Source organism: Pristiophorus japonicus, chromosome 4 (assembly GCF_044704955.1).
Source record: "Pristiophorus japonicus isolate sPriJap1 chromosome 4, sPriJap1.hap1, whole genome shotgun sequence".
Classification (NCBI taxonomy): domain Eukaryota; kingdom Metazoa; phylum Chordata; class Chondrichthyes; family Pristiophoridae; genus Pristiophorus; species Pristiophorus japonicus.
Window position 1 is genome coordinate 10,326,535 of NC_091980.1, and position 25,073 is coordinate 10,351,607.

At 56.8% G+C, this 25,073-nt stretch overlaps 1 protein-coding gene across 1 annotated transcript in view; it reads left to right on the forward strand.

The window, feature by feature from the left end:
* Positions 1–571: 571 nt before the first annotated feature.
* Positions 572–25,073, forward strand: part of dnd1 (DND microRNA-mediated repression inhibitor 1) — a 38,888-nt gene continuing 14,386 nt past the window's right edge. The window contains exons 1-2 of the mRNA XM_070877164.1: positions 572–610; positions 2,537–2,657. Coding sequence (XP_070733265.1) covers positions 2,537–2,657 — 121 coding nt within the window. The 5' untranslated portion in view covers positions 572–610. The remainder of the gene's footprint in view (positions 611–2,536; positions 2,658–25,073) is intronic.

Below are 25,073 nucleotides of genomic sequence, written 5' to 3' on the forward strand. Positions count from 1 at the left end.
GTAAGGGTCTCACCCTCCCCACCGAGAGAGAGAGTGAGAGAGGGTCCTACCCTGAGAGAGTAAGGGTCTCACCCTCCCCACTGAGAGAGGGTCCCACCCTGAGAGGGTCCCATCCTATGAGAGTAAGGGTCTCACCCTCCCCACCAAGAGAGAGAGGGTCACACCCTGGAGAAACCCTACCCACCCTGAGAGGGGCCCACCCTGAGAGAAAGGGGGGTCCCATCCTGAGAGAGAAAGAGGAGAGCCCCACCCTGAGAGAGAGAGAGAGGGGGTGGTCCCACTTTGAGAGAGAGGAAAGCCCCACTCAGAGAGAGGGGGGGGGGGTCCCACTTTGAGAGAGAGGAAAGCCCCACCCTGAGAGAGAAAGGGTCCCACCCTGAGAGACAGACCCTCCCCACCCTGACAGAGTGGGATGGGGGGAGGGGGGTCCCTGAGCCAGGACCTCAGTCCTCTCCCAGCACAGGTTGGAGAAGTGACTGCAGCGCTGACCAATGGCGCGGCGGCCCGGGGCAGCGTGAGGCTGGGGGCTATAAAAAGGCGCCAGGGGGGCGGGCGGAGACCCTCCGGAGCAGCAGGGACCCTGGGCAGGGAGTGTGACGCACCGGGACAGGTCGGGCTTTTAATGTTTGGCACTTGCATTCTTGTAACATATTTCTATATTTAGATACAGTGCACGGTCTCCAGTTTATAAAGTGCGTGCACTGCCGTTTAAATAGCACGCGGTCTGCATGTGTGCTACGTTTTAATCTTTGGCAATCTTTTAAAGTGTAACTGTGTCGAGCAAGTGGGCACCCAGCCAGTTTTGTTATTCACTGTCCTGTTTTCATTGGTGTAAAGGGACTTTCTTTTTTCACTTGGGAGGAACTTCAGTTTGAGAGTCTCTGCCAACGCAGAGTAAACTTTCGACGCCCAGTTTTTTTGTGTCCGGGCGGTGGCCCCCTCTCTCCCTCCCTGTGTGTCTTTGTGTTGGGGGCTACAGGCCCACAGGATCTAGCTGCCCCTCAGGTACTTTACCCAACTCACCATTGCACTGTTAGCCGGCTGTTGGTGTGTGAGGGAAAAAAAAAAGAAAGACTTGCATTTATATAGCGCCTTTCACGACCACCGGATGTCCCAAAGCGCTTTGCAGCCAATGAAGTACTTTTCGAAGTGCAGTCACTTTTGTAATGGCAGTCAGTTTGTGCACAGCAAGCTCCCACACACAGCAATGTGATAACAACACGATAATAGTACGATAATCAGTTTTAGTGATGCTGATTTGAGGGATAAATGTTGGCCAGGACACCGGGGATAATTCACCGTGCTCTTCTTTGAAATAGTGCCGTAGGATCATTTCCGTCCACGTGAGAGAGCATGTTTTATGTCTGATCCAAAAGACAGCACTTCTGACAGTGCAACACTCCCTCAGTATTGCACTGGAGCATCAGCCTGGAGTGGGACTTGAACCCACAAACTTCTGATTCCAAGGCAAGGGAGCGACCTACCCAGTGAACCACGCTGACACTTGGCCTGATTCCCAGTGTGTCTGCCCTTACAGTGTGGGACATCATACCATTCAGGAGCGAGAACCCTGGCTGGTTTGAATTTCCTTACAAATGCTGTAGGTGTGACTCAGTAGGCAGCACTCTCTCTCTCTCTCTCGCCTCTGAGTCAGAAATTTGTGCTCCAGGGACTTGAGCACCAAAAATCTAGGCTGACTCTCCAGTGCAGTGCTGAGGGAGCGCTGCGATGTCGGAGGTGCCGTCTTTTCGGATGAGACGTTAAACTGAGGCTCCGTCTGCTCGCTCACATGGACATAAAAGATCCCATTGGACCATTTCGAAGAAGAGCAGGGGCGTTCTCTCCGGTGGCCTGGCCAATATTTATCCCTCAATCAATATAACGAAAACAAATTCTCTGGCTGTTTGTGGGAGCTTGCTGTGTGCAAATTGGCTGCCGCGTTTCCCACATTACAACAGTGACTACACTTCAAAAAGTACTTCATTGGCTGTAAAGCGCTTGGAGACATCCAGTGATCGTGAAAGGTGCTATATAAATGCAAGTCTTTTTTTCTCTCCCTCCCTCCTTCCCTATTCCTGCAACGTGGCATAGAATCGTATAAATTGCTGCACAGTTGGAGGCCATTTTGTCTGTGTGAGCTGTTCTGGTGGTATTTCAACTGTTTGTAAATTTGTACCTACCCCAAAACTCAAAAAGCATTCACAGTGTAGTCTGAACTCAAAGCAATGTTTGAAGTTTCTATACTGATACAGAAGCACTACACTTCTAAAGTTTATACAGCGAGCAATCTACTTTTTATAGAGTATTTGAAAAGGCTACTTTACCTACCCTAAAACTCAAAGCATTGTTGACATCGTTTGGCTAATCTGAAAGCAATACTTGTGTTTGACATCTTATACAGAAAGGCTACACCTCTGCGTTTTGTAGAGTGGTCTTCGGATTCAGAAACAAAGGACTTTCTCCTTGCCTTAAGAATGGTGTGTAGCAGAATTTCTGTTGTAAAATTCTAAATGTGCTGCATTACTGTCGTGCACAGATGATGGCAAGCATCGTGTTGAACACTGGGAATAAGCTGGCGTTCGAAGCATGGGTCGAAGCAACCGGCATCAGTCTGGTCCAAGTCAATGGCCAAAGGAAGTTTGGTGGTCCTCCTCCAGGTTAGTCACAAGGCGTATTCTCCTAACCCCTGCACTGCCTGCTGCCAGTGTCCTTTTCCATCCTTTGTACAATCCCAATCCCAGTCCCAATCTGGTGAAGATGACTGCCGTAGCATCGTTCAATTTATTTTTTGAGTTTGAAGGTATCGTGTAGAACAGCCATTGCTTTGGAACAGGAGGAGGCCATTCAGCTCCTCGAGCCTGTTCCGCCATACGTTTAGGTCATGACTGATCAGTATCTTAACTTACTTTAACTGTCTCGGTTCCAGCTCTCGTAATACCTTAAGCTAACAAAAATCTATCCATCTTAGTTTTGAAATTTTCAATTGACCCTCAGCCTCAACAGCTTTTCTGAGTGGGGGGTGGGGGGGGGGGCAGTGTTCCAGATTTACACCACCCTTTGCATGAAGAATGAGCCAAAGCTGGGCAGAGGAAACGTTACAAGGGCACCCTCAAAGCCTCCCTGATAAAATGCGACATCGCCACTGGCACCTGGGAGCCCTTGGCCAAAGACCGCCCGAAGTGGAGGAAGTGCATCTCATGCGAAGAGTGGAAGCAAGTCTTCCTCGATTCCGAGGGACTGCCTATGATGATGATGGATGACCCTTTGCATGAAGAAGTGCTTCCTGACACCACCCTTGAGTGGCATAGCTCTAATTTTAAGATTATGTCAATTGTTCTGGATTAAAACATCGCCCCGCATGGAAATAATTTCTCTGTACCTTGTCAACTCCTTCAATCATCTTAAAACACCAGAATCAGATCACCCCTTAGTCTTCTATCTTCAAGGGAATATAAGCCTAATCTTTAGCCCCAGAAAAAGGTTTGGATTGATCGAGTGATATTGTTCTGCTACCACTTTTGCATCAATGCAAAATATTTTTAGGTACCCGTCATCATATCATAGACAGTCTGTCGAAATCGAGGAAGACTTGCTTCAACTCTAAAAGTGAGTTCTCAGGTGACTGAACAGTCCAATACGAGAATCACAGTCTCTGTCACAGGTGGGACAGACAGTGGTTGAAGGAAAGGGTGGGTGGGGCGTCTGGTTTGCCGCACGCTCCTTCCGCTGTCTGCGCTTGGTTTCTGCATGCTCTCGGCGACGAGACTCGAGGTGCTCAGCGCCCTCCCGGATGCTCTTCCTCCACTTAGGGCGGTCTTTGGCCAGGGACTCCCAGGTGTCGGTGGGGATGTTGCACTTTATCAGGGAGGCTTTGAGGGTGTCCTTGAACTGTTTCCTCTGCCCAGCTGGGGCTCGCTTGCCGTGTAGGAGTTCCAAGTAGAGCGCTTGCTTTGGGAGTCTTGTGTCGGGCATGCGGACAGTGTGGCCCGCCCAGCGGAGCTGGTCGAGTGTGGTCAGTGCTTCGATGCTGGGGATGTTGGACTGATCGAGAACACTGACATTGGTGCGTCTGTCCTCCCGGGGGATTTGCCCGATCTTGCGGAGACATTGTTGGTGGTATTTCTCCAGCGATTTGAGGTGTCTACTGTACATGGCCCATGTCTCTGTGCCATACAGGAGGGCGGGTATCACTACAGCCCTTCAAAAGAAAAGTGGCAACATGACTTTTGGAGTGAGGACCCCATCTGATTTTGGAATGCAGCATGGCTTCTTGGAGATGGTGGGGGATTGTCTTGTTAAAATAAAGCCAATGCTGTAAAGACCACTTTCAGTAGATCATCTTGTACCGTTTGGGCTTGGCATTGGGTCGATGGACGGAGTATAATCTCAGTGTGTTGCGAAGCTAGCTTTAGAAAGTCTCCAAGTAGATGGTATAAGAGAAAAGATGTCTTACTGCAATTATTTAGGGCCCTGGTGAGACCGCACCTGGAGTATTGTGTACAGTTTTGGTCTCCTTACCTAAGGAAGAATATTCTTCCCATTGAGGGAGTGCAACAAAGGTTCACCAGACTGATTCCTGGGATGGGGGGATTGTCCTATGAGGAGAGATTGAGCAGACTAGGCCTGTAGAGTTTAGAAGAATGAGAGGTGATCTCATTGAAACATACACAATTTCTTACAGGGCTTGACAGGGTAGATGCAGGGAGGATGTTTCCCCCAGGCTGGGGAGTCTAGAACCAGGGCTCACAGTCTCAGGATAAGGGGTCAGCCATTTAGGACTGAAATGAGGAGAAACTTCTTCACTCAGAGGATGGTGAATCTTTGGAATTCTCTACCCCAGAGGACCATGGGGGCTCAGTCCTTCTGAGACATTAAAGACTGAGATCGATAGATTGTTGGATATTAAGGGAATCAAGGGATATGGGGATAGTGCAGGAAAGTGGAGTTGAGGTAGAAGATCAGCCATGATCTCTTTGAATGGCTCGAGGGGCCGAATGGCCTACTGCTGCTCCTAATTCTTATGTTCTTCTGGTTAGATCTGGAAATCTCCAAAAAGCTGTTGAGGCTGGAGGTCAATTGAAAATGTCAAAACTGAGATTGATCGATTTCAGTTCGGAAAGATTATTGATGGATATGGAATCATGGCGGCTAAATGGAGTTGAGATTACTGATCAGCAGTGATCAGATTGAACTGAAAGTCCATATATATAACATCAACCACACTACCCCCATCAACCACCTCTGTAACTTCATCAAAGAACTCGGGTCAATTTAGTCAAGCACTATTTGCCTTTAACAAGTCCGTGCTGACTTTGATTTATTAGCCCATACTTTTCCAAATGCCAGTTAATTTTGCCCTGGATTATAGTTGCCTCACCCACTGACGCTAGGCTAACTGGCCTGGGTTTATCCCTCTTGCCTTTTTTAAACAGGGGTGTGACATTTGCAATCCTCCAGTCCTCTGGCATTACCCCCATAATCAAAGGAGGATTGGAAGATTGTGGCCAGTTTCCACCCTTCCCTCAGAAACCTAGGATGCATCCCATCTGGACCAGGTGACTCTTCTACTTTGAACACTGCTAACCATTTAAATGCTACCTCTTTATCTATTTTATCGATATCACTACTGTTTCCTCCTATACTGCTACATTGGCAGCATCCTCCTCGCTACTGAAGACAGATACAAAGTATTCATTTAGTACCTCACCACAAGAAGATCTCCGTTTTGGTCGCTAATGGTCTCCACACTTCCTTTGACTACTCTTTTACTATTTATAAAATACTTTTGGGTTCTCTTTTATGTTAACCACTAATCTACTCTCGTACTATCTTGTACAGGTGCAGCGTCAAGAATCCGGAATGTTCCGGACCGCGGACCGATGGGTGGCAGGGTCGTTCGGAATCTATAAAATATTCCGGAATCCGGACCCACCGGCCCTGCCGACCTCGGGGCCCCGCTGCCCGACCTTGGGTCTCGCCGCTGACCTCTCGCCTCGCAGCCGCTGCCCTTACCTCGGGGCCTCCACGCCGGCCCGCCCGAACACCGCCTCTTCGGTGGGGCCCACCCGAACACTTTCTCCTCGGTGGGGCCTGCCCGAACACCTCCTCTTCGGTGGGGCCCACCCGAACACCTCCTCTTCAGTGGGGCCCGCCCGCCCGAACACCACCTCTTCAGTGGGGCCCACCCGAACACCACCTCTTTGGTGGGGCCCGCCCGAACACCACCTCTTCGGTGGGGCCCGCCCGAACACCTCCTCTTTGGTGGGGCCCGCCCGAACACCTCTTTGGTGGGGCCCGCCCGAACACCTCCTCTTCGGTGGGGCCCGCCCGAACACCTCCTCTTCGGTGGGGTCCGCCCGAACACCTCCTCTTCGGTGGGGCCCGCCCGAACACCTCCTCTTCGGTGGGGCCCGCCCGAACACCTCCTCTTCGGTGGGGCCCGCCCGAACACCTCCTCTTCGGTGGGGCCTGCCCGAACACCTCCTCTTCGGTGGGGCCCACCCGCCCGAACACCTCCTCTTCGGTGGGGCCCGACCGAACACCTCCTCTTTGGTGGGGCCCGCCCGAACACCTCCTCTTTGGTGGGGCCTGCCCGCCCAAACACCTCCTCTTTGGTGGGGCCTGCCCGCCCGAACACCTCCTCTTCGGTGGGGCCCGCCCGAACACCTCCTCTTTGGTGGGGCCCGTCCGAACACCTCCTCTTTGGTGGGGCCCGTCCGAACACCTCCTCTTTGGTGGGGCCCGTCCGAACACCTCCTCTTTGGTGGGGCCCGCCCGAACACCTCCTCTTTGGTGGGGCCCGTCCGAACACCTCCTCTTTAGTGGGGCCCGCCCGAACACCTCCTCTTTGGTGGGGCCCACCCGAACACCTCCTCTTTGGTGGGGCCCGCACGAACACCTCCTCTTTGGTGGTGCCCACCCGAACACCTCTTTGGTGGGGCCCACCCGAACACCTCTTTGGTGGGGCCCACCCAAACACCTCCTCTTTGGTGGGGCCCACCCGAACACCTCCTCTTTGGTGGTGCCCACCCGAACACCTCTTTGGTGGGGCCCGCCCGAACACCTCCTCTTTGGTGGGGCCCGCCCGAACACCTCCTCTTTGGTGGGGCCCGTCCGAACACCTCCTCTTTGGTGGGGCCCGCCCGAACACCTCCTCTTTGGTGGGGCCCGCCCGAACACCTCCTCTTTGGTGGGGCCCGCCCGAACACCTCCTCTTTGGTGGGGCCCGTCCGAACACCTCCTCTTTGGTGGGGCCCGCCCGAACACCTCCTCTTTGGTGGGGCCCGTCCGAACACCTCCTCTTCGGTTGGGCCCGCCCGAACACCGCTTCTTTGGTGGGGCCCGCCCGAACACCTCCTCTTTGGTGGGGCCCGCCCGAACACCGCTTCTTTGGTGGGGCCCGCCCGAACACCTCCTCTTTGGTGGGGCCCGCCCGAACACCTCCTCTTTGGTGTGGCCCGCCCGAACACCTCCTCTTTGGTGGGGCCCGCCCGAACACCTCCTCTTTGGTGGGGCCCGCCCGAACACCTCCTCTTTGGTGGGGCCCGTCCGAACACCTCCTCTTTGGTGGGGCCCGTCCGAACACCTCCTCTTTGGTGGGGCCCACCCGAACACCTCCTCTTTGGTGGGGCCCGCCCGAACACCTCCTCTTTGGTGGGGCCCGTCCGAACACCTCCTCTTTGGTGGGGCCCGTCCGAACACCTCCTCTTCGGTGGGGCCCGCCCGAACACCGCTTCTTTGGTGGGGCCCGCCCGAACACCTCCTTTGGTGGGGCCCGCCCGAACACCTCCTCTTTGTGGGGCCCACCCGAACACCTCCTCTTTGGTGGGGCCCGTCCGAACACCTCCTCTTTAGTGGGGCCCGCCCGAACACCGCCTGTTTGGTGGGGCCCGTCCGAACACCTCCTCTTTGGTGGGGCCCACCCGAACACCTCCTCTTTGGTGGGGCCCGTCCGAACACCTCCTCTTTAGTGGGGCCCGCCCGAACACCTCCTCTTTGGTGGGGCCCGTCCGAACACCTCCTCTTTAGTGGGGCCCACCCGAACACCTCATCTTTGGTGGTGCCCACCCGAACACCTCTTTGGTGGGGCCCACCCGAACACCTCTTTGGTGGGGCCCACCCGAACACCTCCTCTTTGGTGGTGCCCACCCGAACACCTCTTTGGTGGGGCCCGCCCGAACACCTCCTCTTTGGTGGGGCCCGTCCGAACACCTCCTCTTTGGTTGGGCCCGTCCGAACACCTCCTCTTCTGTGGGGCCCGCCCGAACACCGCCTCTTTGGTGGGGCCCGCCCGAACACCTCCTTTGGTGGGGCCCGCCCGAACACCTCCTCTTTGGTGGGGCCCACCCGAACACCACCTCTTTAGTGGGGCCCGCCCGAACACCTCCTCTTTGGTGGGGCCTGTCCAAACACCTCCTCTTTAGTGGGGCCCGCCCGAACACCGCTTCTTTGGTGGGGCCCGCCTGAACACCTCCTCTTTGGTGGGGCCCGCCCGAACACCGCTTCTTTGGTGGGGCCCGCCCGAACACCTCCTCTTTGGTGGGGCCCGCCCGAACACCTCCTCTTTGGTGGGGCCCGCCCGAACACCTCCTCTTTGGTGGGGCCCGCCCGAAAACCTCCTCTTTGGTGGGGCCCACCCGCCCGAACACCTCCTCTTTGGTGGGGCCCTCCCGAACACCTCCTCTTTGGTGGGGCCCGCCCGAACACCTCCTCTTTGGTGGGGCCCACCCGCCGGAACATCTCCTCTTCGGTGGGACCCGCCCGAACACCTCTTTGGTGGGGCCCGCCCGAACACCTCCTCTTTGTTGGGGCCCGCCCGCCCGAACACCTCCTCTTTGGTGGGGCCCACCCGCCCGAACACCTCCTCTTTAGTGGGGCCCATCCGAACACCTCCTCTTTGGTGGGGCCCGCCCGAACACCTCCTCTTTGCTGGGGCCCGCCCGAACACCTCCTCTTTGGTGGGGCCCACCCGCCGGAACATCTCCTCTTCGGTGGGACCCGCCCGAACACCTCTTTGGTGGGGCCCGCCCGAACACCTCCTCTTTGTTGGGGCCCGCCCGCCCGAACACCTCCTCTTTGGTGGGGCCCACCCGCCCGAACACCTCCTCTTTGGTGGGGCCCGCCCGAACACCTCCTCTTTAGTGGGGCCCATCCGAACACCTCCTCTTTGGTGGGGCCCGCCCGAACACCTCCTCTTTGCTGGGGCCCGCCCGAACACCTCCTCTTTGGTGGGGCCCGCCCGCCCGAACACCTCCTCTTTGGTGGGGCCCACCCGCCCGAACACCTCCTCTTTAGTGGGGCCCATCCGAACACCTCCTCTTTGGTGGGGCCCGCTCGAACACCTCCTCTTTGGTGGGGCCCGCCCGAACACCTCCTCTTTGGTGGGGCCCACCCGAACACCTCTTTGGTGGTGCCCACCCGAACACCTCTTTGGTGGGGCCCGCCCGAACACCTCCTCTTTGGTGGGGCCCGCCCGAACACCTCCTCTTTGGTGGGGCCCGCCCGAACACCTCCTCTTTGGTGGGGCCCGTCCGAACACCTCCTCTTTGGTGGGGCCCGCCCGAACACCTCCTCTTTGGTGGGGCCCGTCCGAACACCTCCTCTTTGGTGGGGCCCGCCCGAACACCTCCTCTTTGGTGGGGCCCGCCCGAACACCTCCTCTTTGGTGGGGCCCGCCCGAACACCTCCTCTTTGGTGGGGCCCGCCCGAACACCTCCTCTTTGGTGGGGCCCGCCCGAACACCTCCTCTTTGGTGGGGCCCGCCCGAACACCTCCTCTTTGGTGGGGCCCGTCCGAACACCTCCTCTTTGGTGGGGCCCGCCCGAACACCTCCTCTTTGGTGGGGCCCGTCCGAACACCTCCTCTTTGGTGGGGCCCGTCCGAACACCTCCTCTTCAGTGGGGCCCGCCCGAACACCTCCTCTTTGGTGGTGCCCACCCGAACACCTCTTTGGTGGGGCCCGCCCGAACACCTCCTCTTTGGTGGGGCCCGCCCGAACACCTCCTCTTTGGTGGGGCCCGTCCGAACACCTCCTCTTTGTTGGGGCCCGTCCGAACACCTCCTCTTTGGTGGGGCCCGTCCGAACACCTCCTCTTCGGTGGGGCCCGCCCGAACACCGCTTCTTTGGTGGGGCCCGCCCGAACACCTCCTTTGGTGGGGCCCGCCCGAACACCTCCTCTTTGGTGGGGCCCACCCGAACACCTCCTCTTTGGTGGGGCCCGTCCGAACACCTCCTCTTTAGTGGGGCCCGCCCGAACACCTCCTCTTTGGTGGGGCCCATCCGAACACCTCCTCTTTAGTGGGGCCCGCCCGAACACCTCCTCTTTGGTGGGGCCCACCCGAACACCTCATCTTTGGTGGTGCCCACCCGAACACCTCTTTGGTGGGGCCCACCCGAACACCTCTTTGGTGGGGCCCACCCGAACACCTCCTCTTTGGTGGGGCCCACCCGCCGGAACACCTCCTCTTCGGTGGGGCCCGCCCGAACACCTCCTCTTCGGTGGGGCCCGCCCGAACACCTCTTTGGTGGGGCCCGCCCGCCCGAACACCTCCTCTTTGGTGGGGCCCACCCGCCCGAACACCTCCTCTTTAGTGGGGCCCATCCGAACACCTCCTCTTTGGTGGGGCCCGCCCGAACACCTCCTCTTTGGTGGGGCCCGTCCGAACACCTCCTCTTTGGTGGGGCCCGTCCGAACACCTCCTCTTTGGTGGTGCCCACCCGAACACCTCTTTGGTGGGGCCCGCCCGAACACCTCCTCTTTGGTGGGGCCCGCCCGAACACCTCCTCTTTGGTGGGGCCTGTCCGAACACCTCCTCTTTGGTGGGGCCCGCCCGAACACCTCCTCTTTGGTGGGGCCCGTCCGAACACCTCCTCTTTGGTGGGGCCCGTCCGAACACCTCCTCTTCGGTGGGGCCCACCCGAACACCTCCTCTTTGGTGGTGTCCACCCGAACACCTCTTTGGTGGGGCCCGCCCGAACACCTCCTCTTTGGTGGGGCCCGCCAAAACACCTCCTCTTTGGTGGGGCCCGCCCGAACACCTCCTCTTCGGTGGGGCCCGCCCGAACACCTCCTTTTCGGTGGGGTCCGCCCGAACACCTCCTCTTCGGTGGGGCCCGCCCGAACACCTCCTCTTCGGTGGGGTCCGCCCGAACACCTCCTCTTCGGTGGGGCCCGCCCGAACACCTCCTCTTCGGTGGGGCCCGCCCGAACACCTCCTCTTTGGTGGGGCCCGCCCGAACACCGCTTCTTTGGTGGGGCCCGCCCGAACACCTCCTTTGGTGGGACCCGCCCGAACACCTCCTCTTTGGTGGGGCCCACCCGAACACCTCCTCTTTGGTGGGGCCCGTCCGAACACCTCCTCTTTAGTGGGGCCCGCCCGAACACCTCCTCTTTGGTGGGGCCCGTCCGAGCACCTCCTCTTTAGTGGGGCCCGCCCGAACACCTCCTCTTTGGTGGGGCCCGTCCGAACACCTCCTCTTTGGTGGGGCCCGTCCGAACACCTCCTCTTTGGTGGGGCCCGCCCGAACACCTCCTCTTTGGTGGGGCCCGCCCGAACACCTCCTCTTTGGTGGGGCCCACCCGAACACCTCCTCTTTAGTGGGGCCGGCCGGAACACCTCCTCTTTGGTGGGGCCCGCCCGAACACCTCCTCTTTGGTGGGGCCCACCCGAACACCTCCTCTTTGGTGGGGCCCGTCCGAACACCTCCTCTTTGGTGGGGCCCACCCGAACACCTCCTCTTTAGTGGGGCCCGCCGGAACACCTCCTCTTTGGTGGGGCCCGCCCGAACACCTCCTCTTTGGTGGGGCCCGCCGGAACACCTCCTCTTTGGTGGGGCCCACCCGCCGGAACACCTCCTCTTCGGTGGGGCCCGCCCGAACACCTCCTCTTCGGTGGGGCCCGCCCGAACACCTCCTCTTTGGTGGGGCCCGCCCGCCCGAAGACCTCCTCTTTGGTGGGGCCACCCGCCCGAACACCTCCTCTTTAGTGGGGCCCATCCGAACACCTCCTCTTTGGTGGGGTCCGCCAGAACACCTCCTCTTTGGTGGGGCCCGCCCGAACACCTCCTCTTTGGTGGGGCCCACCCGAACACCTCCTCTTTGGTGGTGCCCACCCGAACACCTCTTTGGTGGGGCCCGCCCGAACACCTCCTCTTTGGTGGGGCCCGCCCGAACACCTCCTCTTTGGTGGGGCTCGCCCGAACACCTCCTTTGGTGGGGCCCGTCCGAACACCTCCTCTTTGGTGGGGCCCGCCCGAACACCTCCTCTTTAGTGGGGCCCGTCCGAACACCTCCTCTTTGGTGGGGCCCGTCCGAACACCGCCTCTTCGGTGGGGCCCACCCGAACACCTCCTCTTTGGTGGTGCCCACCCGAACACCTCTTTGGTGGGGCCCGCCCGAACACCTCCTCTTTGGTGGGCCCCGCCCGAACACCTCCTCTTTGGTGGGGCCCGCCCGAACACCTCCTCTTTGGTGGGGCCCGCCCAAACACCTCCTCTTTGGTGGGGCCCGTCCGAACACCTCCTCTTTGGTGGGGCCCGCCCGAACACCTCCTCTTCGGTGGGGCCCGTCCGAACACCTCCTCTTCGGTGGGGCCCGCCCGAACACCGCTTCTTTGGTGGGGCCCGCCCGAACACCTCCTTTGGTGGGGCCCGCCCGAACACTTCCTCTTTGGTGGGGCCCACCCGATCACCTCCTCTTTGGTGGGGCCCGTCCGAACACCTCCTCTTTAGTGGGGCCCGCCCGAACACCTCCTCTTTGGTGGGGCCCGTCCGAGCACCTCCTCTTTAGTGGGGCCCGCCCGAACACCTCCTCTTTGGTGGGGCCCACCCGAACACCTCCTCTTTGGTGGGGCCCGCCCGAACACCTCCTCTTTGGTGGGGCCCGTCCGAACACCTCCTCTTTGGTGAGGCCCGTCCGAACACCTCCTCTTTGGTGGGGCCCGCCCGAACACCTCCTCTTTGGTGGGGCCCGCCCGAACACCTCCTCTTTGGTGGGGCCCGTCCGAGCACCTCCTCTTTGGTGGGGCCCGTCCGAACACCTCCTCTTTGGTGGGGCCCGCCCGAACACCTCCTCTTTGGTGGGGCCCGTCCGAACACCTCCTCTTCTGTGGGGCCCGCCCGAACACCGCCTCTTTGGTGGGGCCCGCCCGAACACCTCCTTTGGTGGGGCCCGCCCGAACACCTCCTCTTTGGTGGGGCCCGCCCGAACACCTCCTCTTTGGTGGGGCCTGTCCAAACACCTCCTCTTTAGTGGGGCCCGCCCGAACACCGCTTCTTTGCTGGGGCCCGCCCGAACACCTCCTCTTTGGTGGGGCCGGTCCAAACACCTCCTCTTTAGTGGGGCCCGCCCGAACACCGCTTCTTTGGTGGGGCCCGCCCGAACACCTCCTCTTTGGTGGGGCCCGCCCGAACACCGCTTCTTTGGTGGGGCCCGCCCGAACACCACCTCTTTGGTGGGGCCCGCCCGAACACCGCTTCTTTGGTGGGGCCCGCCCGAACACCTCCTCTTTGGTGGGACCCGCCCGAACACCTCCTCTTTGGTGGGGCCCGCCCGAACACCTCCTCTTTGGTGGGGCCCGCTCGAACACCTCCTCTTTGGTGGGGCCCACCCGCCCGAACACCTTCTCTTTGGTGGGGCCCGCCCGAACACCTCCTCTTTGGTGGGGCCCACCCGAACACCTCCTCTTTGGTGGGGCCCACCCGCCCGAACACCTCCTCTTCGGTGGGGCCCGACCGAACACCTCCTCTTCGGTGGGGCCCGCCCGAACACCTCCTCTTTGGTGGTGCCCACCCGAACACCTCTTTGGTGGGGCCCACCCGAACACCTCTTTGGTGGGGCCCACCCGAACACCTCCTCTTTGGTGGGGCCCACCCGAACACCTCCTCTTTGGTGGTGCCCACCCGAACACCTCTTTGGTGGGGCCCGCCCGAACACCTCCTCTTTGGTGGGGCCCGCCCGAACACCTCCTCTTTGGTGGGCCCGCCCGAACACCTCCTCTTTGGTGGGGCCCGTCCGAACACCTCCTCTTTGGTGGGGCCCGTCCGAACACCTCCTCTTCTGTGGGGCCCGCCCGAACACTGCCTCTCTGGTGGGGCCCGCCCGAACACCTCCTCTTTGTTGGGGCCCGCCCGAACACCTCCTCTTTGGTGGGGCCCACCTCCTCTTTAGTGGGGCCCGCCCGAACACCGCTTCTTTGGTGGGGCCCGCCCGAACACCTCCTCTTTGGTGGGGCCCGCCCGAACACCGCATCTTTGGTGGGGCCCGCCCGAACACCTCCTCTTTGGTGGGGCCCGCCCGAACACCTCCTCTTTGGTGGGGCCCGCCCGAACACCTCCTCTTTGGTGGGGCCCACTCGCCCGAACACCTCCTCTTTGGTGGGGCCTGCCCGAACACCTCTTTGGTGGGGCCAACCCGCCGGAACACCTCCTCTTCGGTGGGGCCCGCCCGAACACCTCCTCTTCGGTGGGGCCCGCCCGAACACCTCCTCTTTGGTGGGGCCCGCCCGCCCGAACACCTCCTCTTTGGTGGGGCCCACCCGCCCGAACACCTCCTCTTTGGTGGGGCCCACCCGCCCGAACACCTCCTCTTCGGTGGGGCCCGCCCGAACACCTCCTCTTTGGTGGGGCCCGCCCGCCCGAACACCTCCTCTTTGGTGGGGCCCGCCCGCCCGAACACCTCCTCTTTGGTGGGGCCCACCCGCCCGAACACCTCCTCTTTAGTGGGGCCCGCCCGAACACCTCCTCTTTGGTGGGGCCAGCCCGAACACCTCCTCTTTGGTGGGGCCCACCCGCCCGAACACCTCCTCTTTAGTGGGGCCCGCCCGAACACCTCCTCTTTAGTGGGGCCCGCCCGAACACCTCCTCTTTGGTGGGGCCCACCCGCCCGAACACCTCCTCTTTGGTGGGGCCCACCCGCCCGAACACCTCCTCTTTGGTGGGGCCCGCCCGAACACCTCCTCTTTGGTGGGGCCCGTCCGAACACCTCCTCTTTGGTGGGGCCCGTCCGAACACCTCCTCTTCGGTGGGGCCCGCCCGAACACTGCTTCTTTGGTGGGGCCCACCCGAACACCTCCTCTTTGGTGGTGCCCACCCGAACACCTCCTCTTTAGTGGGGCCCGCCCGAACACCTCCTCTTTGGTGGGGCCCGTCCGAACACCTCCTCTTTAGTGGGGCCCGCCCGAACACCTCCTCTTTGGTGGGGCCCGCCCGAACACCTCCTCTTTGGTGGGGCCCGCCCGAACACCTCCTCTTTGGTGGGGCCCGCCCGAACACCTCCTCTTTGGTGGGGCCCGCCCGAACACCTCCTCTTTGGTGGGGCCCGTCCGAACACCTCCTCTTTGGTGGAGCCCGTCCGAACACCTCCTCTTCTGTGGGGCCCGCCCGAACACCGCCTCTTTGGTGGGGCCCGCCCGAACACCTCCTTTGGTGGGGCCCGCCCGAACACCTCCTCTTTAGTGGGGCCCGCCCGAACACCTCCTCTTTGGTGGGGCCCGCCCGAACACCTCCTCTTTGGTGGAGCCCGCCCGAACACCGCTTCTTTGGTGGGGCCCGCCCGAACACCTCCTCTTTGGTGGGGCCCGCCCGAACACCTCCTCTTTGGTGGGGCCCGCCCGAACACTTCTTTGGTGGGGCCCGCCCGAACACCTCCTCTTTGGTGGGGCCCACCCGCCCGAACACCTCCTCTTTGGTGGGGCCCGCCCGAACACCTCCTCTTTTGTGGGGCCCGCCCGAACACCTCCTCTTTGGTGGGGCCCGCCCGAACACCTCCTCTTTGGTGGGGCCCACCCGCCGGAACACCTCCTCTTCGGTGGGGCCCGCCCGAACACCACCTCTTCGGTGGGGCCCGCCCGAACACCTCCTCTTTGGTGGGGCCCGCCCGCCCGAACACCTCCTCTTTGGTGGGGCCCACCCGCCCGAACACCTCCTCTTTAGTGGGGCCCATCCGAACACCTCTTTGGTGGGGCCCGCCCGAACACCTCCTCTTTGGTGGGGCCCGCCCGAACACCTCCTCTTTGGTGGTGCCCACCCGAACACCTCTTTGGTGGGGCCCGCCCGAACACCTCCTCTTTGGTGGGGCCCGCCCGAACACCTCCTCTTTGGTGGGGCCCGCCCGAACACCTCCTCTTTGGTGGGGCCCGTCTGAACACCTCCTCTTTGGTGGGGCCCGCCCGAACACCTCCTCTTTGGTGGGGCCCGTCCGAACACCTCCTCTTTGGTGGGGCCCGTCCGAACACCTCCTCTTCGGTGGTTCCCGCCCGAACACCTCCTCTTTGGTGGGGCCCGCCCGAACACCTCCTCTTTGGTGGGGCCCGTCTGAACACCTCCTCTTTGGTGGGGCCCGCCCGAACACCTCTTTGGTGGGGCCCGCCCGAACACCGCCTCTTTGGTGGGGCCCGCCCGAACACCTCCTTTGGTGGGGCCCGCCCGAACACCTCCTCTTTGGTGGGGCCCACCCGAACACCTCCTCTTTAGTGGGGCCCGCCCGAACACCTCCTCTTTGGTGGGGCCTGTCCAAACACCTCCTCTTTAGTGGGGCCCGCCCGAACACCGCTTCTTTGGTGGGGCCCGCCCGAACACCTCCTCTTTGGTCAGGCCCGCCCGAACACCGCTTCTTTAGTGGGGCCCGCCCGAACACCTCCTCTTTGGTGGGGCCCGCCCGAACACCTCCTCTTTGGTGAGGCCCGCCCGAACACCTCCTCTTTGATGGGGCCCGCCCGAACACCTCCTCTTTGGTGGGGCCCACCCGCTCGAACACCTCCTCTTTGGTGGGGCCCGCCCGAACACCTCCTCTTTGGTGGGGCCCGCCCGCCCGAACACCTCTTCTTTGGTGGGGCCCGCCCGCCCGAACACCTCCTCTTCGGTGGGGCCCGCCCGCCCGAACACCTCCTCTTTGGTGGGGCCCGCCCGCCCGAACACCTCCTCTTCGGTGGGGCCCGCCCGCCCGAACACCTCTTTGGTGGGGCCCACCCGAACACCTCCTCTTTGGTGGGGCCTACCCGTCCGAACACCTCCTCTTCGGTGGGGCCCACCCGAACACCTCCTCTTTGGTGGGGCCCACCCGCCCGAACACCTCCTCTTCGGTGGGGCCCGCCCGCCCCAACACCCCCTTCGGTGGGGCCCGCCCGCCCCAACACCTCCTCTTCGGTGGGGCCCGCCCCAACACCTCCTCTTCGGTGGGGCCCGCCCTCCCCAACACCTCCTCTTTGGTGGGGCCCGCCCGAACACCTCCTCTTTGATGGGGCCCGCCCGCCCGAACACCTCCTCTTCGGTGGGGCCCGCCCGCCCGAACACCACCTCTTCGGTGGGGCCCGCCCGAACACCTCCTCTTCGGTGGGGCCCACCCGCCCGAACACCTCCTCTTCGGTGGGGCCCGCCCCCCGCCCGAACACCTCCTCTTCGGTGGGGCCTACCCGCCCGAACACCTCCTCTTTGGTGGGGCCCAACGGGCCCGAACACCTCCTCTTGACCAGAAGAAGAAGAATTGATTGCTGTCCTTGCTACGATGGATGTGGAGTGAGAGGAGAGCTAACGTCCTTAAGGCAGGTTTGCCAGCAGTGATAAAGATCTGGCCACAGCTTGCAAACCCTTCATGATAATATGCCTCTGGTGTTAAACCAACATGATATCTTTATTTCTGGGATCTGCATCTGTGTGCATTATGTCTCAGATATGACCAGTTCAGCAACTTCTCTGCTGCAGAGGTTCGCAAAACTTTCTTGCTGTGCTTCCCCTTCAGAGAATCATGTCCAATTGGTACGTTTGGAGTGTAGCGAGCTCGGGAGGAACAGGTGACTGTGGACTTGTGGTTCCCGAAGCTCTCCATCACTGGGGGTTTTCCTCGCCTTGTGTCTGGGTCTGTTGTAGACGCATTAATGGAAATTGATTGCCGTGAATGGTCAACAACTCCGTTATCGTTGTACCATGCGTGGAGGCCCCGACCTGCGAGAGACCATCAGCGGCAGGTCGGGGCCATAAATGGAGCGGCGAGCGGTGGCCATGGGCAGCGTGGCGGTGTACCGCGGCAAGGTACAGTGCGAGCTGGTGCAGGAGGGCGACAGCAGCGAAGAGTGACGTCATCAAGATCCAGGTCGGTGATTGGAGCGTGGGCAGGTACAGCAGGAGGCGAAGGAGCGGCGAGAGATTGTAGAGAGACATGATCGGGGCCCAGGAGAGGCGAGAGTTCGGTGCCCAGAAGATGCAAGGGTTCTGGGGCAGCACGGGCCCAGCCCACAGTGCGATATGTGCGCGCACTGGGTCCGTGCAGCAGAGCAGGTCTCCAGTCGTCCTGGTTAATCCTTGCCACTGGACCAAGACCTCGCTCTGTCAAACCCGTGTGGTGGCTGGTGTGCAACGGTCACCCCACATTTTTAAAAAAATCCATGCACAGGCATCTTCCATGCTACACTATGTAGTTCAGGATCTGGAATATTAGGTCCTTCATTGAAACACCTGTAAACTCATCTTTTTTTGGCGTGGAAGCAAGTCATTCTCGTTTGAGGGACCGCCTATGAATGACCATGCGACTACCAGGATGGTAGAAGGCGAACTAGATGTACTGTGGTCTTTTTCCATCTAGCAATTCATTTGATTCACAGCCCCCTCCCCTTTTAGAGTCATAGAAATTTACAGCGCAGAAGGAGTACATTCGGCCCATCGTGTCCATGCCGGCCGACCAAGAGCTATCCAGCCTAATCCCACTTTCCAGCTCTTGGTCTGTAGCCCTGTAGATTACGGCACTTCAAGTGCATATCCAAGTACTTTTTAAATGTGATGAAGGTTTCTGCCTCTACCACCCTTCCGGGCAGTGAGTTCCAGACCCCCACCACCCTCTGCATGAAACATTTCCCCTCAAATCCCCTTTAATCCTTCTACCAGCTACTTTAAATCTATGCCCCCTGGTTATTGACCCCTCTGCTAAGGGGAACAGGTCCTTCCTATCCACTCCCTGTGGGCCCTTCATAATTTTATAGGACTCAATTAAGTCTCCCCTCGGCCTCCTCTGTAGAAAACAATCCCATCTTATCCGATCTTTCTTCATAGCTGAAGTTCTCCAGTCCAGGCAACATTCTCGTAAATCTCCTCTGAGCCTTCTCTAGTGCAATCACATCTTTCCTGTAATGTGGTGATCAGAACTGCACGCAGTACTTTGTGGTCCACAAGCAGATAGAGTTCAGTTCTGTTGATTTCACAAAACCGGGTTGGGGTGGGAGAAATTGAGAGATGTTCAGAATGCTCACCCTGCTTTCAGTCATGTCGAGGCTGTGAGTCGTAAACACTCGACTGCTTCAAGGATCTCGGCTTTCATGCTGGAATCAGAACTGTCTCTTAATTTAACTGATGCAGCCTCGCGTAGGCAGATGTGGTGCATTACAGGGCGATCTCAGCACAGTTTGAACCCCTGCTGATTTCTAGAAGTGGACAGTGGACATTGAACGTATCAGGACTGCTTCTAAACCATAGAATTATGGAATAATACCGCACAGCAGGAGGCCATTCGGCCCATCACGTCTGCGCCGGCTCTTTCAAAGAGCAATCCAGTTAGTCCCACTGCCCCCGCTCTTTCTCCATATCCCTGCAATTTTTTCTCCTTCAAATATTTATCTAATTCCCTTTTGAAGGCTGCTATTGAATCTGCACTTATATTCAGGCAGTGCATTCCAAATCCTAACCACTTGTTGCATAATTATTGTTTTCCTCATGTTGGCTCTGGTTCTTTTGCCAAGCACCTTAAATCTGTGCCCTCTGGTTATCGACCCTTCCGCCATTGCAAACAGTTTATCTTTGATTACTCTATCTAAACCCTTCATGATTTTAAAGACCTCCATCAAATCTCCTCTTGGCCTTCTCTGCTCCAAGGAGAATGACCCCAGCTTCTCCAGTCTCTCCACCTAACCATAATCCCTCATTCCTGGAACCATTCTGGTAAATCTCTTGTGTACCCTCTCCAAAATCTTCACGTCCAAAGTGTGGTGCCCAGAATTGGACACCGTACTCCACCTGAGGCTGAACTAGTGTTTTATACAGGTTTAACATAACTTCCTGGATCTTGTACTCTATGCCTCTATTTATAAAGCCCAGGATCCCATATGCGTTATTAATTGCTTTGTTAACCTGTCCTGCCACCTTCAAAGGCCCGTGCACAAACACCCATGTATATTGCATCAGATGTAGAATGTAGTAACCCATGTATGTTGCATCAGATGTAGAATGTAGTAACCAATGTATGTTGAATCAGAAGCAGCCCTGATAGGTCCCTTGATAGGGGTTGGAGTATAAAAGCAGGGAAGTCTTGCTACAGTTATACAGGGTATTGGTGAGGCCACACCTGGAATACTGCGTGCAGTTTTGGTTTCCATATTTACGAAAGAATATACTTGCTGTGGAGGCAGTTCAGAGAAGGTTCACTAGGTTGATTCTGGGGGTGAGGGGGTTGACTTATGAGGAAAGGTTGAGTAGGTTGGGCCTCTACTCATTGGAGTTCAGAAAATTGAGAGGTGATCTTATCGAAATGTATAAGATCGAAGGGGCTTGACAAGATGTTTCCACTGATGGGGGAGACTAGACTAGAGGGCATAATCTTAGAATAAGGGGCCGCCCATTTAAAACAGAGATGAGAAGTAATTTCTTCTCTCAGAGGGTTGTAAATCTGTGGAATTCGTTGCCTCAGAGAGCTGTGGAAGTTGGGACATTGAATAAATTTAAGACAGAAATAGATAGTTTCTTGAGCGACAAGGGAATAAGGGGTTATGGGGAGCGGGCAGGGAAGTGGAGCTGAGTCCATGATCAGATCGGCCATGATCTTATTGAATGGCGGAGCAGGCTCGAGGGGCCATATGGCCTACTCATGTTCTTATGTCCAGCGTACATTATGATGAGGTGAGTGGAGGGGGAGGAGGGCGCGAGGAACAAGGTAGAACTGGCAGGATTTCTGATGATGCAATTCTTCCATTCCTGGCGCTTTCTGAAGGCTAGCAGCAATTGCAAATAATTATCAAATCATAAAAACTCCTTGCCCATTATGTCGGTGCGAGCTCTCCCCGGAGCTATCCTCTCTAATCCCATTTTCCTGCTGTTTCCTTGCACCCTTCAGTATATTCCTTCGAATATTTTATCTAATCCTCCAGATCCTGTGACTGTCTATATCAGTTGCCTCATGTGATGATGCATTCCATATCCGAATAGCCCTTTGCATGGAAAAACTCCTACCAACAACAACAACTTGCATATATATACTGCCTTTAATGTAGTAAAACATCCCAAGGCGCTTCAATTTGACACAAACAACATTTGATACCGAGTCTCATAAGGGGATATTAGAACATGTGACTAAAAGCTTGGTCAAAGAGGTAGGTTTTAAGGAGCGTCTTAAAGGAGGGGAGAGAGAGGTAGAAAGGCCGCGAGGTTTAGGGAGGGAATTCCAGAACTTGAGGCCTAGGCAGCTAAAGGCAAGGCCACCCCTCCCTCTTTATGACCTTTCCCTACATTACAACAGTGACTACACTTTGAAAAGTACTTCATTGGCTGTGAAGCACTTTGTGATGCTCTGAGGTCATGAATGGTGCTACCTTCCGAAAGTTCTTTCGTTCCGTTTTGTTCACTTTCTACTATTTATTCTGGTTTCTCCTGACTGTTCCTTGACATTTTCTTCTTATTCTTTTTAGCCGACATTAGATATCATTTAAATCTGTCCTCTCATCTTCTTTTAGCTGCCTTGGTTCCATAACCCTTGCCTAACCAAAATCTTAGCAATCTCAGTTTTGAAATTTTTAGTTGATTCCCAGCCCCAGCAGCTTTTTGGAGGAGTGAGTTCCAGATCTAACCATCTGCTTGGAGACTTTATAAACCTAGCGTTTCAACACACTGAGATAATTAGATGCCTTTCTGAACGTGCACACGAGACCGGATATTGGTCTGTCTCCAAGAAGTGATCTGGGGGGCTTGGGGGAGGAGGGGGGAGGGGGCACAGGATAGAATATTGATTAGAGTCTCAGCTGGGCAGTCCCAGGTGGAAATGGTAAGCCGGTTGTGGCCCCAGCAATCTTGCAAGGTCAAGCTGCAACGTCAAGCCAGAAGACAAAAATTAAAAAATTAGAGGCTCTCGGCTCGATGGCAAAATCTGTGAGGTGGGGGCGTGGGTGATGCTTACTTTCATGTGATAAGTAACTGAGCTGATCCCTTGACGAATGGGAGATGTATGTCGAATCATAAGAGAACATAAGAAATAGGAGCAGGAGTCGGCCATTTGGCCCCTCGAGCCTGCTCCGCCATTCAATAAGATCATGGCTGATCTGATCATGGACTCGGCTCCACTTCCCCGCCCACTCCCCATAACCCTTTATTCCCTTATCGCTCAAAAATCTGTCTATCTCCGCCTTAAATATATTCAGACCCAGCCTCCACAGCTCTGGGGCAGAGAATTCCACAGATTTACAACCCTCTGAGAAGAAATTCCTCCTCATCTCAGTTTTAAATTGGCGGCCCCTTATTTGGAGACTATGTCCCCTAGTTTTAGTTTCCTCTGAGCGTAAATATACTCTGCATCCACCATGTCGAGCCCCCTCATTGTGTTGTATGTTTCAATGAGATCATCTCTCATTCTTCTAAACTGCGAACAATTGAAAAATCAGGCGCAGACATGAGGGAATGCCCCATGACGTTTAAAAAAAAAAAAAATTGGTCTAGAAAAATCGTAACTAAGTTAGTTTCGCCGGTGCAGATCGCAGGGGGAAAGTTTGAAAAAAATAAATACGCCAAAAATTTGACTCAATATGCCAAAAAAAGCCGCCTACTCCAAAAAAACGGCGCAAATCACTGGGGAAAATTGAGCCCATAGAGTCAGAAAGTTATGGGTTTAAATTCCACTCCAGAGACTTGAGAAAGCAGGAATGGGGTACTGAAGTGCATGTTCAGCCATGAACTCATTGAATGGCGGTGCAGGCTAGAAGGGCCGAATGGCCTACTCCTGCACCTATTTCCTATGTTTCTAATCTAGGCTGACACTCCAGTGTCGTGCTGAGGGAGCGCTGTGCTGTCGGAGGTGCCATTTTACGGATGAGACATTAAACCGAGGCTCTGTCTGCGCTCTCGGGCGGATGTAAAAGATCCCACGGCGCTATTTTGAAGAAGAGCAGGGGAGTTCTTATAGAAACATAGAAACATAGAAGGCCATTCAGCCCTTCTAGCCTGCACCGCCATTCAATGAGTTCATGGCTGAACATGAAACTTCAGTACCCACTACCTGCTTTCTCGCCATACCCCTTGATCCCCCGAGTAATAAGGACTTCATCTAACTCCCTTTTGAATATATTTAGTGAATTGGCCTCAACTACTTTCTGTGGTAGAGAATTCCACAGGTTCACCACTCTCTGGGTGAAGAAGTTTCTCCTCATCTCGGTCCTAAATGGCTTACCCCTTATCCTTAGACTGTGACCCCTGGTTCTGGACTTCCCCAACATTGGGAACATTCTTCCTGCATCCAACCTGTCCAAACCCGTCAGAATTTTAAACGTTTCCATGAGGTCCCCTCTCACTCTTCTGAACTCCAGTGAATACAAGCCCAGTTGATCCAGTCTTTCTTGATAGGTCAGTCCCACCATCCCGGGAATCAGTCTGGTGAATCTTCGCTGCATTCCCTCAATAGCAAGAACGTCCTTCCTCAAGTTAGGAGACCAAAACTGTACACAATACTCCAGGTGTGGCCTCACCAAGGCCCTATACAACTGTAGCAACACCTCCCTGCCCCTGTACTCAAATCCCCTCGCTATGAAGGCCAACATGCCATTTGCTTTCTTAACCGCCTGCTGTACCTGCATGCCAACCTTCAATGACTGATGTACCATGACACCCAGGTCTCGCTGCACCTTCCCCCTTCCCCTGTCACCATTCAGATAATAGTCTGTCTCTCTGTTTTTACGACCAAAGTGGATAACCTCACATTAATCCACATTATACTTCATCTGCCACGCATTTGCCCACTCACCTAACCTATCCAAGTCACTCTGCAGCCTCATAGCATCCTCCTCGCAGCTCACACTGCCACCCAAATTAGTGTCATCCGCAAATTTGGAGATACTACATTTAATCCCCTTGTCTAAATCATTAATGTACAATGTAAACAGCTGGGGCCCCAGCACAGAACCTTGCAGTACCCCACTAGTCACTGCCTGCCATTCTGAAAAGTACCCATTTACTCCTACTCTTTGCTTCCTGTCTGACAACCAGTTCTCAATCCACGTCAGCACACTACCCCCAATCCCATCTGCTTTAACTTTGCACATTAATCTCCTGTGTGGGACCTTGTCGAAAGCCTTCTGAAAGTCCAAATATACCACATCAACTGGTTCTCCTTTGTCCACTTTACTGGAAACATCCTCAAAAAATTCCAGAAGATTTGTCAAGCATGATCTCCCTTTCACAAATCCATGCTGACTTGGACCTATCATGTCACCATTTTCCAAATGCGCTGCTATGACATCCTTAATAATTGATTCCATCATTTTACCCACTACTGAGGTCAGGCTGACCGGTCTATAATTCCCTGCTTTCTCTCTCCTTCCTTGGCTACCCTCCACTCGATAGGAACTGATCCAGAGTCAATGGAATGTTGGAAAATGACTGTCAATGCATCCGCTATTTCCAAGGCCACCTCCTTAAGTACTCTGGGATGCAGTCCATCAGGCTCTGGGGATTTATCGGCCTTCAATCCCATCAATTTCCCCAACACAATTTCCCGACTAATAAAGATTTCCCTCAGTTCCTCCTCCTTACTAGACCCTCTGACCCCTTTTATATCCGGAAGGTTGTTTGTGTCCTCCTTAGTGAATACTGAACCAAAGTACTTGTTCAATTGGTCTGCCATTTCTTTGTTCCCCGTTATGACTTCCCCTGATTCTGACTGCAGGGGACCTACGTTTGTCTTTACTAACCTTTTTCTCTTTACATACCTATAGAAACTTTTGCAATCCGCCTTAATGTTCCCTGCAAGCTTCTTCTCGTACTCCATTTTCCCTGCCCTAATCAAACCCTTTGTCCTCCTCTGCTGAGTTCTAAATTTCTCCCAGTCCCCAGGTTCGCT